Source organism: Ranitomeya imitator, chromosome 5 (assembly GCF_032444005.1).
Source record: "Ranitomeya imitator isolate aRanImi1 chromosome 5, aRanImi1.pri, whole genome shotgun sequence".
NCBI classification, from domain to species: Eukaryota; Metazoa; Chordata; class Amphibia; order Anura; family Dendrobatidae; genus Ranitomeya; species Ranitomeya imitator.
Window position 1 is genome coordinate 384,598,192 of NC_091286.1, and position 15,912 is coordinate 384,614,103.

Genomic DNA, 15,912 nt, shown 5'->3' on the forward strand with positions numbered 1-15,912 from the left:
CAAGTGAACACGTCCTTACCCAGTGACTCTGCAGATGGAAAAATCACTTTTGGTACAAACTCTGCTCCACTAGGAACCACTGATCTGTGATAGTCCTGGTACTGACCAGCAATGTGCAACAAGGTATGATAAGCCGTAAGGCCTCTTTCACACTTCCGTCTTTCATCCTCCGTCAAATGCGTCATTTTGTAAAAAAAATGGATCCTGCGAATTTGCCCGCAGGATGCGTTTTTTCTCATAGACTTATATTAGCGATGGATCGAGACACATGGCCACACATTTCGTCCGTCGTGCACTGGATCCGTCAATATTTGTCGACACGTCGTCTGGAAAAAAACGTACAATTAAATGTTTTTTGTCTGTGTCGGAACAACGTGCCACGATGGATACTGGGGGATATGTCGTTGGCTAGAATGGAAGCCTATGGACGCAGGATCCATCGTGGTACGTCACATGACGGAATCCAGCTCTGGATTCCGTTTTTTTACACTGAGCATGCTCCAAATCAGTATTTAGTAGCCAATTGGTCAGACAGTCCCAAATCTATATAAACCTGCCATGGGGCTTCATTCCTCAATGTGCCAGCAAGAAGTACACAAGCAAGAAGCCTGCCAGCAACCTGTCTGATGGATAGATGCATAGATGGTCACAATATTTTCTATAACTCCTTCTATTTCTGCCACTTGCTCTAAACCCTCTCAAAGATGGGGTGTTATAACACTCAATATATACAGTAGGTTTCCATTATTTTCCAGTAGCCAATTACATTTGGGAGCCTCCCATTTGGAGGTATGGAAAATGGATCCGTCAAAAAAATGGATGAAATGGATGAAAAAACGAATAAGATGCATCTGTCGATTCGTCGCGCTGATGGATTATGATGGCCGCCAGATGACGAAAGTGTGAAAGAGGCCTTTCATAATGCGTCAGCGCGATGTATCGACGGATGTTGTAAAAAGATTGGCAAACGGATGTAACGCATCCAGTAACCTGACGGATCCGTCGATTTTGGTAGTACCTGAATTTTAATGCATACAATTCTGGAGCGAGAGAGAGAGAGAGAGAGACCAGAGCGAAGTAACTGAAGAAGCTGGGCAAAGCGTGAAGAACCAGGACAGAGAGAGAGTCAACTAGGCCAAAGCAGAAGGACATTTGTGGGGGCCGTTGCTTGCAGTGAAGACGTAGCGTGTAAAGTGGAGAAAAGGGTCACGATTCAGGGAACAAAGGCAACCAGTGTGACAAGTATATCAAGTAACTCACTAATATGGGACTTGTGGCCTAGTGGGTATTATCAACGACCCCCATTAGGGCCTGTGTGACATTGAGGTTGAAGTGACAGTGATACCTTTTAGGTTGGGGTAATAGGACTAAGACATCATGATAATAATAGTACGATAGAGCATAAATAGCAATGTGTCAATATCCTGTTCACCTGAACAACAATATTCGTCTTGTAACATAACTTGCTCTATTTTCACTGTTTGCATTATCCTCTGATATTGTGCCAAAGGCGCTCCTTTGATTCTGTTCAAATAAATAGTTGTTGGTTTAAGAACCACTGTCCCCTCATAGTCTGCACTGTTGCATCTGCGTACCTGTTAACACATGGTGCTATTTTTATACAATCACTGTTTTCCAGATCTTGCAATGCTTTGTATATAGTGTGCTTTATAACTGTGCCCACACCACTAATTTACAGCTATCTGTGGTGGGGGCAGACTTACACAGATCAGTTGACTAAGATGCATGAGACTACTAGTCTTGTAGTGATGATCTCATGCTGATAAAACACAAATGTTATTGAAGCACCTAGACATAACTTAGTAATGGTATGTTCCCTCATGACATTTTTTCAGGTTTTTTTTTTACATTTTTTTCTGCAGCAGAAATATTACATTGTATAGAACCAGCAAGTGAATGAGATTCAAAAACTCTCATGCACACACTTGATTTTTTTCCTTGTGGTTTTTAAACTGCTTGGCATTTTTTTTAAATCTGCAGCTTATCAATTCTTTCAGGGTTTTTGCAGCCATTTTCTCTGACTACAAGGGTATGTACGTATATTACCGTATATACTCGAGTTTAAGCCGACCCGAGTATAAGCCGACCCCCCTAATTTTGCCACAAAAAACTGGGGAAACTTATTGACTCGAGTATAAGCCTAGGGTGGAAACTGCACGGAAAACAATCTGCAGTTACTGTAGAAATGCATGCTATCTTACATACATCATATACTGAATTTAAAAAAAAAATAGATGCCCCATAGCTGTGCCATATAGTGCTCTGCACCGTTCATTATTGCCTCATAGATGTACCATAGAAAGCTGTGCCATATAGTGCTCTGCACCGTTCATTATTGCCCCATAGCTGTGCCATATAGTGCTCTGCACCGTTCATTATTGCCCCATAGCTGTGCTATATAGTGCTCTGCACCGTTCATTATTGCCCCATAGATGTACCATAGAAAGCTCTGCCATTGCTGCTGCTGCAATAAAAAAAAAAATGCCATACTCACCTCTCTTGTTTACAGCTCCTCAGCGTCCCATCTCGGCGTCTCTCTGCACTGACTGATCAGGCAGTGGGCGGCGTGCACACTAGTACGTCATCGCGCCCTCTGACCTGAACAGTCACTGCAAGAGGACGGGTGGAACGCAGACAGGTGAATATGTAATACTTACCTGCTCCCGGCGTCCCGCTCCTTCCCCCGGACAGCTGGTCTTCGGTGCCGCAGCCTCTTCCTCTATCAGCGGTCACCATTACCGCTCATTAGAGAAATGAATATGCAGCTCCACTCCTATGGGAGTGGAGTCCACATTCATTAATTTAATGAGCGGTCCCACGTGACCACTGAGCAGGGGAAGAGCTGCGGCACCCTGAGACTGTGGGACTGCAGGGACAGCGCCAAGAGCCCCGGAAGCAGGTAAGTATGCCTCAGCGCCCTCTCCCCCTCAACCACCGACCATGCCGCTGACCGTGACTCGAGTATAAGCCGAGAGGGGCACTTTCAGCCCAAAAATTTGGGCTGAAAATCTCGGCTTATACTCGAGTATATACGGTAAGTGCTTACAGCAGATATTTCTGCACCAAATGTGTCTCCTTGCAGGAAAAACACTGTGGAAAAATTATACATTTTTGCCTGAGTACTTGACGCAGTTTTTTCTCATTCATTTAAATGGATTCAAATGCTGAAAGAAGTGATATGCTACAGATTTGAAACTGCCTCAAATTGGCTTGGAAAAAAATAAACAACATGTGCATGGTATTTCAGAAATATTCACTTTGCTGAGACAGTAAAACACTGCATGTTTCGCAGCAAAAACTTGCAAAGAGAAAATAGCAGCAAACGTGTGTAAGTTTGAACAAGCTCCTATGTGATGCTACTTTCAGATTACATAATAAAACCTGCTGACAGATTCCCTTCAATAGTTTATTTTATCATATAATGAAATGCTAGGTGAAGAAACAAAGGAAAAATCAACATCAGATCAGTATTCTGCCTGACAACCCTTGCCTTCAAAAACAAAAACAAATTTTCTAGCTACACTTGACCGCAGTTTTTGTAGAATCTCTACCTGCCAACATTCTGCACCCCAGTTTCAATGTTTTTGCACATAGCTAAGTCACTTAGACTTGCATCAAAGTAACATACAGGGAAAAATAGCTGCTTTTGTGAGCGCTGCAAAGGATATTGGAGATCCAGAGGAGGTAAGATGAATAGCTATATTAAACTACACATTTCAAAGTCAATCAAGTCCTTCATCTGGTATGAATTGCATTAATTGCATAGCTAATGAAGGAGTTGAATCGACTTTGAAACACATCTAATGTATACTTACCTTGTAATGTCTTCACAACCTGTTCCATCCAGATGTGTCCGGATCCCAGAATTTTAAGTGGCGGAAGTTCACCAACCGCCATATTGGGACACCCAAGTGATGGGTGTTTCAATATCGACACTGCTGGTGGTACCAGCCTCTTGCGTGGTACCACCAGTGGAACACCATTGCAGCACATACACACACACTGTATACGCTGTACGCACCACATGCACACACAATGTATACGCCATAAGCAGCCTCTTGCGCTGTACCACCAGCAGAACACTGTCGCGAACACGCCACTGACGGGATTAGCCAAATTATTCATTGACCGCGGCCATCTTTGTACAGGAGGAGTGCATGTGCAGTTTTAATGTCGCCACCGTTGTCTGTCTGCACAAGGGGTATAGCACATGGGGTAGACAGGTCAAAGAAGAGAGCACAGACGGGAGAAGTCAGCACATGGGGAAAGAGAAAGTGGATAAGTGGGTGAGCACATGGGGGAGAGATTCTCAATTCTGCAAAGCCTGCCCCAATAGTGACATTACTGCCCTCCCCATGCGATAGCATCGAGCCTCCATCTAGTAATTAGATAATCTTACTTTCTCTGGATTTTCTATATCCTTGGCAGCCCTCTCAAGATCCAGAATTTTTTTACATGTACATTTTGTCTTCAGCACCGGGACTCACAGGTCCAGGAACCAGCAGGTATAGCAGCAGCCTTAAGGAGGGACCAATCCTAACGTCACAGAGTGTTGAGTCTTGCAACTGGACTAAGTGAGTGATTCAGCTTCCTTGCACTGATTCAATATCACTGTTGATCCACATAAGGAGTGGTTTCTTCTCTTTTACTGTATGTCAAAGTATCAAATTTTTGGCAACAATTCTTCAATGAATACCAATTTTTAGCTATACTTTGCCGAATAGTAAATAGATGTAGCTGGGTCTCACTGGTTATTGCCAATTCTGTACTAAATGCACTACTGGACATCATCCAATTCTAAAGGAAAGTAAGAATAATGGTTCTTTCGTCTACTACACTATTTCTTTGGCTCACCACTAAATCTACGGTATTGAACATTGCCCATTTTTTGGTACTTCTTCAAAAGAACTTGAACAGCACATCTTGAAATTCCAGCCCGCTTTGAAATCTGTGCATGGAAGAAACCTTGCTGCTGATGTAAAAGTGCCTTATGTATTGTAGTTGTGCTTAGTATTGCCATGGTGTATTAACTATGAAATAAGAGAAGAGCAAAAAAGAACAAAATCCCAGAAGGGATGGTACGGTCCCCAGAGAGTCCTCATCTCAGCATGATTGAGTCTGTCAGGGATTACATAAAGAGATTGAAAGATATGTGCAAGCCTACATCCACAAAAGATCTGTGGTTAGTTCTCCAAGGCTGGTTTCACATTTGCGGTTGTGTCCGCAGCATTTCTGACGCATACGTCCGCATGCGTCTTGGTTTCCTATCTTTAACATTGTAGACACGGGTACATGCGTTTGCATGCGTTCACCCGCATTTGCTTACGCATGTGCAGCGCCCCAGAGACCTGGTCATTGCAGTATGGCCCCAAGGCGAGTAGCGGTGCGTCCGATGGCACTAAAGAGTTCTCCTGACCAGGTATCACCAGAACACATTACACTTCACACTCTGGCCACTAGGGGGAGCAAAAGGCTTTATTTATTGGGCCACTCCTCACACTGGTAAAACTAGGGGATGGGGAGGAAGTTAGTCAGAAGCTGACTGGGTTGGAACCGGGCAACATCCCGTGGCAGGGGGTGTTGCAGGGAGAAGACACCATCCAGCTGGTATACCATCCAGCTGCCATTTCATCACCCCAGCGGACCCCACAGCAGCGTCGGTCGCCCTGACCGAACACCACAGGTGGCGTCACAAACTACTGACAGACTGTACTACCATTTTCATTGGACGCCCCTTAGCAGGGTCACGACCGGGTCCAGCCACCGTGACAACCGCAGAACATTAGGAGAAGGGACCGGTACCGAGTGACTTGTGGCCCTGTGTCTGGGGGCGCTCCAACTTGGCGTCACGAACAGGATCATACTTAAGCCAGAGAAGCAGGTCATGTGTGCCTTGGAACTGTGATTGAAACATGTTGGACTGTGATTTATTGCAAGGACTGTGTATTGCTATCTGCCGCAAGCTTCCCGCCAAAACAGCCGCCATTGCTGCGCCACGAGGAGCGCAAGAGAAGAAGAAGGGCGTGGAAGTGGGTGTGAAAGAACTGAAGAGCGCAAACGATAATGGCCACCCAGTCTAAGTATTGTTGTGTTCTGAGGGCGGGCCCGTCAGCTGCTGAGGTCCGCCTTCTGATCCTCTACGGAGGGTGGGGTGTTGTGAATTCCGCTCTTGGGCTCCCTCCGGTGGTTGTAAGTGGCACTTTTGTGAGTTCTGCTCTTGGGCTCCCTTCGGTGGTTTTAAGTGGAATGGCTGCTCCTTGGATTCAGCTGTCTGCAGCTGCTTCCACTGATTGTCTATTCTGCTCGGCTATTTAGCCTGGCTCTTTCCTTCAGCTTGTGCCACTTGTCAATGGTTCCTGGTTGGATTCACATCTCTTTGGATTTCCCTGTTATCCTGACCAGTTCAGCAAAGCTAAGTCCTTGCTTGCTCTTTTCTGTCCACAGGTTGTGGACTTTTCCGTTCTGTGCTTTTTATGTTTGTCCAGCCTGTCAGTATGAATTAATTCTGTGATGCTGGAAGCTCTGGGAAGCAGATTTACCCTCCACACCTTTAGTCAGGTGTGGAGATTTTTGTAAACACTGTGTGGATTTTTTGTAGTGTTTTATACTGACCGCACAGTATTCCATCCTGTCCTATCTAGCTAGACTGGCCTCCTGTGCTCATCCTGGTTTCATTCTGTGTATGTCTTTTCCCTCTCCACTCACAGTCATTACTTGTGGGGGGCTATCTATCCTTTGGGGATTTTCTCTGAGCCAAGATAGTTTTCCTGTTTCTATCTTTAGGGGTGGTTAGTTCTCAGGCTGTGACGAGGTGCCTAGGGAGTGTTAGGAGCATCCCACGGCTACTTCTAGTGTTGTGTTGAGCTTAGGGACTGCGGTCAGTACAGGTACCACTTCCTTCAGAGCATGTCCCATGTTGCTCCTAAACCACCAGATCATAACAGTGGGGACGGAGCCGCCCCTGCAAGAGAGGCCGAGAAGAAGACACAGAGGAAGGGACAAAGATGGTGACTCCCAGGCGACCGCATGGAGACGACTCGGCCAGGCGCAGGCCTGTATCGCCCGCAGCGGCCCCGGAGTCGCCGCCGCTGCAGGACCTCACCACCGTGCAGCTGCCCGAAGGGAAGCCCGGAGGCCAGATGCCTGATGGCTGGGTGGCTGCCGCCGAGGCTCGGCGGCTGGCACGCTATCTGGAGGCCCGTGCCCGAGTGAGTTCCCGGTTGGGCCACCCGACGGAGATCCGTCTGTCCCCTCTGTCTCCTCCTCTACCCGCACCGGCTGCGTGGGAACTTTACACCCGACCAGGAAGTTGTGTCCCGCAGGAGCGGGACTTAAGGATCCTGCCGATGATGGAGCACCAGCGACGCCTAGTGGCGGCTTGGAGGAAACAGTGGCCTGTGGAGGTGATAGACCTCACTGCAGAGGAGAAGGTCCCGCCGTCGCACTGGGGGGTGGTGGTCTTCTACAACCCCAGAGAGGAGATGGGGGTGATCCAAGAGATCGGAGAACCCCTGCAGGTCCATGTGGATCGGAGGGAAGTGGAGCCCCGCTATGGGACGAGGGAGGAGACTTGTGAACTGAGGCCAGGCGATGCGGTGACGTATACCCGATGGCAGAGAGAAGCCGGCTGGGTGGCCAGAGGTGTCCAGTTGTGCGCAGTACTACAGATAGAAGCTGGAGCTCCAGAGGAAGGAGCCCCTGTGCCTGATCACCAAGTGAGCCCGATCCCGCGAACAACTGCGGATGCCACCCGTGCCCAACGGAAAGGTGTGGTCTGTGAGGTAAGGCCACAACCTCCACAACACTAAACCTTGGAGACCCGATTTGTAAATAGTTAACTGTTACCTGCTGCTACTTCCAACCCGTCCAGGGTTAACTCCTAGGGATCCCTTTGTTGACCCGGGATCCCTATTGTTTTCTATTGTTTGTTTTTCTACTGTTCATCATTGTTTTAAAGACTGCCGAATCATGGACGGTGAATGATTCACAAACTGGCTTTGTAAATAGTTGCACCTTCTTAAAGGTGCCCCCTACTGGTTTTATAAGTCGAGGAAGACTTTGCGAAGACTTTGCAAAGACTCGCTGCAGAAAGACTTGATTGCTGTGAACTTGCTGAAAGAGAGTCTGTACCAGAGACTTGGGTCCCTCTTAAAGGGAATGTTTGATGATTGTTTTACTAAAACGTTAATAATGCTGAAGAATTTAGATAGTTTAATAATGTTAATAAAGATTGAGGACAGGAAAGTTTGAAGTGAGCCCGTAGGGGTTAGAGAGAGAGTCCTCCTGAGAAACGTAGAAAGATGGTCGGCACAATGGCAGTAGGCTCAGCCAAGGAGCTAGGCGGTCCTGCATTGGTGAAGTGAGAACGGAAAAGAAAGTTGAGTTGTTGTAGTACTTGATAGTAGGCCTTTAGTGGGTTCAGCTTATATGCCCTTAAAGGAAGAGTTAGTTTAATGTTCGAAAATTTTGCACTTAGTAGAATACCCGGCTGGGTACAGAGAGTTATTTATAGTCATAATGTTATTTAAAAATATTTACCTGTTATTTTTGTTTGTAACGTTCAAGTGTCCTTACCTCCTATAAAGGGAAGCACCTTTTCTATTTATTTGTTCTTAGCATCCAAAAATTTTGTATGTCTTTCACTGCATTATATTGTTGTTCCTCTTCCCAGTCCAGGAGTACTGGATGTAACCAGGGGGGAGTGCAGCGCCCCAGAGACCTGGTCGTTGCAGTATGGCCCCAAGGCGAGTAGCGGTGCGTCCGATGGCACTAAAGAGTTCTCCTGACCAGGTATCACCAGAACACATTACACTTCACACTCCGGCCACTAGGGGGAGCAAAAGGCTTTATTTATTGGGCCACTCCTCACACTGGTAAAACTAGGGGCTGGGGAGGAAGTTAGTCAGAAGCTGACTGGGTTGGAACCAGGCAACATCCCGTGGCAGGGGGTGTTGCGGAGAGAAGACACAGGGGGATCCCTGTCAGGCGTGGGAACCTGGCAGGTGCCTAGCGACAGAACAGAACGGAACGGAACCGCGCTTGCACACCTTGCGGCGGTATCCTAAGGAGGAGACAAGAGGGGAAGAATATTGTGGAACAGTGTAAATGAGATCAGCACAAAGGAGAGCCAGTAAGAGTCGTGCCGAGAGAGGAAGGCAACATCTTACTGAGGCGCGTAGTCAGTGGCCGGATCACCGTAGGAGTAACTGACTTCAGGCCTTACTTCAAATTGCGCTGGACAGTTGATTATAGGTTGGCTGTCTACCTTTTACACCTACGAAGACATAGGGGGCAACATTGGGAGAGGGGCGTCTCTAGGGTCCCGGAAGACCTCCAAGCCTTCCCGTCAAACGATGGCGTCCTAGCCATACTTTATCTGGGGGACCTTAGAAACTAGCAACATCTGGAACCAAAGAACGAGAGAGGGAGAGAGAGCTGTAGAGAACGAACGAAAGAGAACAGCAGTTGTGAGGACTATTCCGAATGCTCAGCAGGGTAGGACTACAACACACAGGCGCTATTGGTAGGCAACGATTTCCATCTGCGAGGGAAACTCTGGATGTGCCCATCGGACCGGCCGGTCTCTGATAGCCCGGTTGAATGTGCTCTGGACTGAGTGTACTGAAGCCTTCAGTAAAAGGTAAAGAGACTGCAACCCTGTGTCCTCGTTATTGCCTGCACCTCACACCATCACCATCCACCTTACTGGGAAGCCCTGGGGACATACTTCACCTGTGGGAAGGTATACCATCCAGCTGCCATTTCATCACCCCAGCGGACCCCACAGCAGCGTCGGTCGCCCTGACCGAACACCACAGGTGGCATCACAAACTACTGACAGACTGTACTACCATTTTCATTGGACGCCCCTTAGCAGGGTCACGACCGGGTCCAGCCACCGTGACAACCGCAGAACATTAGGAGAAGGGACCGGTACCGAGTGACTTGTGGCCCTGTGTCTGGGGGCGCTCCACATGCGTTTTTTCACGATATGCAGTGGGGCGCGGCTGATGCACCATTACAGTCTGTGGGATCGCTTAGGAACGCAAGGACGTGGGTTCGCCTGCGTTTGCACAAGGGTCTACATGCAGAAAACCCATGAGCCACGCCCACTGGGCATAGCTTGTGTCAAGGAAATTCTCCTTGAAAATTGATTTAATAACAAATGCATGCACATAAACAACGCGAACGCATGCAAAAACGCATGCAAACATTGCTTTTTTTATCCATCATGCGTAAGTTGATGCGGATACAAAACACAGCGTTATCATGTGTTTACATGCATTTTGCAATGCGTTTGCAGTTGCAAGCAAAACGCTGCGGACTCAACTGCAAATGTGAACCTAGCCTAAGATGATAGGAACTTGCTTCCTGCCAAGTTCCAGCCAAAAGTGTATACAAGTATTCCTGTGTGAGATATTGATGCTGATATGCAAGCAAAGGATACATAGTAACATAGTAACATAGGTAGTAAGGCCGAAAAAAGACATTTGTCCATCCAGTTCAGCCTATATTCCATCATAATAAATCCCCAGATCTACATCCTTCTACAGAACCTAATAATTGTAATATACAATATTGTTCTGCTCCACAGAACGGGAGATTACACCAAATAATGAATTGATTTACATTTCTATTTTACACATTCACATCACTATTAAAAAATGCCTTCAGAGAGAAAAATGTTAAAGACATTCTTACTTTGTGGAAATTTTTTCTATACTTTCCTAAAACTCTTGCTTATTAACAGTGTATATATACATAAACTCAAGCATGAATATATGATAGATAGATGGATAGATAGATAATTAATTTAAGATGTTATACATACAGATAAATGCAAAGAGTAAAGCCATACCAAAAAACTGGAGACAAAGTAGAGATTGCAACATCTAATAGTTTGTGATAAATGTGGGACTATTTATTACATCCTCCTTGAGGGGTAGCTATAGATATACTTTTGGCATTTTTGTGGGACTCTTATTTTTCACAGATAACTAGATGTGGCATCATCTACCCGATTAATGTTTGTCTTTACATAGCCATACTATTTGCATTTATCTGCATATACCTGTGTTTATGTTTTATCTACTTTCATAGATAGGGCTTGACTTACCATCTGTTTAGTGGTGCTGAATCCCAAAATGTATGTGACTTTGTTGCATGGGTTGTGTCTAACCACAGCAGTTTCTGACGTCAAGGTCTTTTTTCTACCCTGTTGTGTGCTTTACATAATTTTAATTTTGTCTTCCTTGTATTAATGATTGTATATGGTTGATAAAGATTATTTTGATACTATTCATACATTAATGTATTATTTAGATGTGCCTGACAATTTACATTGTCATTTCTTGTGTTTTATTGGTATGGTCTTTTCCACTATTTATTGAGCACTCTATTCTATGGGCTTGCTACCGATCTGACGTCTATGGATTAAGTTTAAAAGTAATATAAAAGTACTTTTATTTTCTGTATGCAAGTGTAAATACATAAAACTTGCTTAAGGATCAGTTATTGTATGATCTTAATCTTTTATTCCAGTCCAGTACTGTTTAATTTATGTTTCGCTTTTATGTGCTAAAGACGTGTTTTAGGATTGTTCTTGATTGGTATCTTTTTAAACCTTCTTTCTTTGCTGCTCTCGTGATTTGCAGTGTTCTTTCTATTTTATCTGTTTCTTCAGTCCCTTTCAGTTTTAACAGCTTAATGCAAACATATTCTGCTCTTCTTGAGTCCATATCCTCTAAAAACCAAGTTGCTATCCTAAAATGTCAAAGCCTATCCTTCAAATATTCTTAAATTATTCTCGCTTTGTCTTAATGTTATTTTTTGGAAATAGATTTTCCAGTCTAGAAGTATCAATGTATCAGATGGCAAAATAACATTTAGATACAGTCTTCATGAACACTTTCTTTAGTTGTTTTCTTGAAAGGTAAAATAAAATGTTACCATGATGCAATTACTGCGTCTATCACATTACAAATTTGTTCTATTAGGCCTAAAACTTAAGTAAAAAACAAAACTTGAAAACACGAGTATAGCAGAATTGTTTGTGCAAATAGAATAAAATTAAGAAGTCAGAGCAACTTCTAAAATACCCATGACTTACCCAATTATCTTTACTGAATGTGTGCCTTTTTGTCTATGTTTCTTTTCACTCATGCCTATGTATTTGTAGATACCAGTTTTATAAAGAAAGAAATCTTCGTGGACTGTCATTACAGCTAGAAGAACAAAAAATTTCATGGTTAAACTTTTAAAATTAATTGAGTGTCTATAAGTTATTCACTATCACAAAGAGACGTTATAAAATAGAACAGATACATCACTGTTCTACTTTTCAAGCAGTAACAGAATAAGAAAAACTGCAGAATAAGAAAAACTGAGGTTTTTAATACCTGAGATTTCTTTGATTTTATAACAGGTGGTATTTTTAACTGATGTTATTTGAAATAAAGAGGACTGAATACATTTCAGGTCATTGCTTAGCAACAAGTATTGGACTTAATGTAGAAAATGATCATCAGCCTACAAACCATTGGATGTGTTCTTTCCAGTGAACTAATTTTATAAGATAGCCGGTAAAAGGGGTACATATGGTGCATTCTGTCTTATGTGAGTGAAACCCAAGACCTGCTAACCTGCTAATAGTGTGACCTATATTGGAGATCAGGACCCAGCCCAAATTTCAAGTCTGACATGTTTAATTTTAAGGGACAACAACTTTGGAATGGTTTTACTTATTGAAGTGAAGATAGGCCACTGTACTTTATGTATATTGTCTTGAATAAAATATGTCATGGCTAAGGTTGTGTACGCAGCGTTTCTTCCGCAATTATCCGCATGCGTCGTGTATTCCTATATTTAACATTTTCACTAAGAAAGTCTATGGAGGTGACATTGAAAAAGTTCTCTGATATAGGATATCCAAAAAAATCAATTGAAAACTCAAAAGAGCAAAGTTGATGTAATGAGAAGAGAAGATTTACTCCATAAAAAGATGAATCCAAGGGAATTTAATCGTATTCCTTTTGTAACATCGTTCTGTGAGGAAAGTGGAAAAATCGCCAAAATTGTATGTAGACATTGGGGCAGGTTACATAAATGCCTACCAGAGGTGACAGAATTTTCAAAACCACCAATTTTTTCATATAAACGTAATCGCACTATTGCCTCAACTTTGGTGAGATCTGATATTGGTTCTTTCAAAACATATAGCCAGACTACACTTACTGGGTGTGATAGGAAGGGTTGTTTTCCATGTTTGTCATGTATTAATTGTACGCTGATGCTTAAGGGCTCAAGTTTTGTCCATCATATAACTAATGAAGAGTTCAGGATTCAACATTTTCTGACATGTGACTCAGATTTTGTCATATATTTGCTGCAATGCCCTTGTTCCTTACGGTATGTTGGTGAGACCACGTGTGATTTCAAAACTAGAATCAACCAACACCGACATACCATAAGGAAAAAACAGTCTCCAAACATTTTGCGGAAAAGTCACATACTGAGAAACAGTTACGTTTCCGCATTATTGATATGATACCTGTACAGAGGAGAGGGGGAGATCGTGTGCGGTTACTCAAAAGGGTGGAATTAGAATGGATAACTAAATTGAATATTCTAAAACCATATGGCCTTAATGTGAACTTCAAATTGAATCAAATTATTTAGAATACAGTGGTTCCAGTATTTTTTCTATCACTACGCTTGACGTGTTTTGATATAAAACATTATTTTTTTAATATTATTTCTTTCTTTATTTTTTCTTTCAGATGTCCCAATCTATGAAAAAGCACAATTAACCCCTTCATGACCCAGCCTATTTTGACCTTAAAGACCTTGCCGTTTTTTGCAATTCTGACCAGTGTCCCTTTATGAGGTAATAACTCAGGAACGCTTCAACGGATCTTAGCGGTTCTGAGACTGTTTTTTCATGACATATTGGGCTTCATGTTACTGGTAAATTTAGGTCAATAAATTCTGTGTTTATTTGTGATAAAAACGGAAATTTGGCGAAAATTTTGAAAATTTTGCAATTTTCACATTTTGAATTTTTATTCTGTTAAACCAGAGAGATATGTGACACAAAATAGTTAATAAATAACATTTCCCACATGTTTACTTTACATCAGCACAATTTTGGAAACAAAATTTTTTTTGTTAGGAAGTTATAAGGGTTAAAATTTGACCAGCGATTTGTCATTTTTACAACGAAATTTACAAAACCATTTTTTTGAGGGACCACCTCACATTTGAAGTCAGTTTGAGGGGTTTATATGGCTGAAAATACCCAAAAGTGACACCATTCTAAAAACTGCACCCCTCAAGGTACTCAAAACCACATTCAAGAAGTTTATTAACCCTTCAGGTGCTTTACAGCAGCAGAAGCAACATGGAAGGAAAAAATGAACATTTAACTTTTTAGTCACAAAAATTATCTTTTAGCAACAATTTTTTTATTTTCCCAATGGTAAAAGGAGAAACTGAACCACGAAAGTTGTTGTCCAATTTGTCCTGAGTACGTTGATACCTCATATGTGGGGGTAAACCACTGTTTGGGAACACGGCAGGGCTTGGAAGGGAAGGAGCGCCATTTGACTTTTTGAATCAAAAATTGGCTCCACTCTTTAGCGGACACCATGTCACGTTTGGAGAGCCCCCGTGTGCCTAAAAATTGGAGCTCCCCCACAAGTGACCCCATTTTGAAAACTAGACGCCCCAAGGAACTTATTTAGATGCCTAGTGAGCACTTTAAACCCTCAGGTGCTTCACAAATTGATCTGTAAAAATGAAAAAGTACTTTTTTTTCACAAAAAAATTCTTTTCGCCTCAATTTTTTCATTTTCACATGGGCAGTAGGATAAAATGGATCATAAAATTTGTTGGGCAATTTCTCCCGAGTACGCCGATACCTCATATGTGGGGGTAAACCACTGTTTGGGCACACGGCAGGGCTCGGAAGGGAAGGCGCGCCATTTGACTTTTTGAATGGAAAATTAGCTCCAATTGTTAGCGGACACCATGTCGCGTTTGGAGAGCCCCTGTGTGCCTATGCATTGGAGCTCCCCCACAAGTGACCCCATTTTGGAAACTAGACCCCCCAAGGAACTTATCTAGATGCATATTGAGCACTTTAAACCCCCAGGTGCTTCACAGAAGTTTATAACGCAGAGCCATGAAAATAAAAAATAATTTTTCTTTCCTCAAAAATGATTTTTTAGCCTGGAATTTCCTATTTTGCCAAGGATAATAGGAGAAATTGGACCCCAAATATTGTTGTCCAGTTTGTCCTGAGTACGCTGATACCCCACATGTGGGGGTAAACCACTGTTTGGGCGCACGGCAGGGCTCGGAAGGGATGGCACGCCATTTGGCTTTTTAAATGGAAAATTAGCTCCAATCATTAGCGGACACCATGTCACGTTTGGAGAGCCCCTGTGTGCCTAAACATTGGAGATCCCCAGAAATGACCCCATTTTGGAAACTAGACCCCCAAAGGAACTAATCTAGATGTGTGGTGAGGACTTTGAACCCCCAAGTGCTTCACAGAAGTTTATAACGCAGAGCCATGAAAATAAAAAAAAAAAAATTATTTTCTCAAAAATGATCTTTTAGCCTGCAATTTTTTATTTTACAAAGGGTAACAGGAGAAATTTGACCCAAAAGTTGTTGTCCAGTTTCTCCTGAGTACGCTTTTACCCCATATTTGGGGGTAAACCACTGTTTGGGCACATGCCGGGGCTCGGAAGTGAAGTAGTGACATTTTGAAATGCAGACTTTGATGGAATGCTCTGTGGGCGTCACGTTGCGTTTGCAGAGCCCCTGATGTGGCTTAACAGTAGAAACCCCCCACGAGTGACCCCATTTTGGAAACTAGACCCCGAA

At 43.4% G+C, this 15,912-nt stretch overlaps 1 protein-coding gene across 2 annotated transcripts in view; it reads right to left on the minus strand.

Moving 5' to 3' along the window:
* The window catches only part of TINAG (tubulointerstitial nephritis antigen), a 278,683-nt gene that overhangs the window by 19,656 nt on the left and 243,115 nt on the right, over positions 1–15,912 (minus strand). For both annotated transcript variants that reach the window (XR_011312426.1, XM_069726763.1), the window contains exon 9: positions 12,131–12,245. Coding sequence is in view for 1 of the 2 variants with exons in the window: in XM_069726763.1 (XP_069582864.1) it covers positions 12,131–12,245 (115 nt within the window). In the remaining variant the exon portion in view is untranslated. The remainder of the gene's footprint in view (positions 1–12,130; positions 12,246–15,912) is intronic.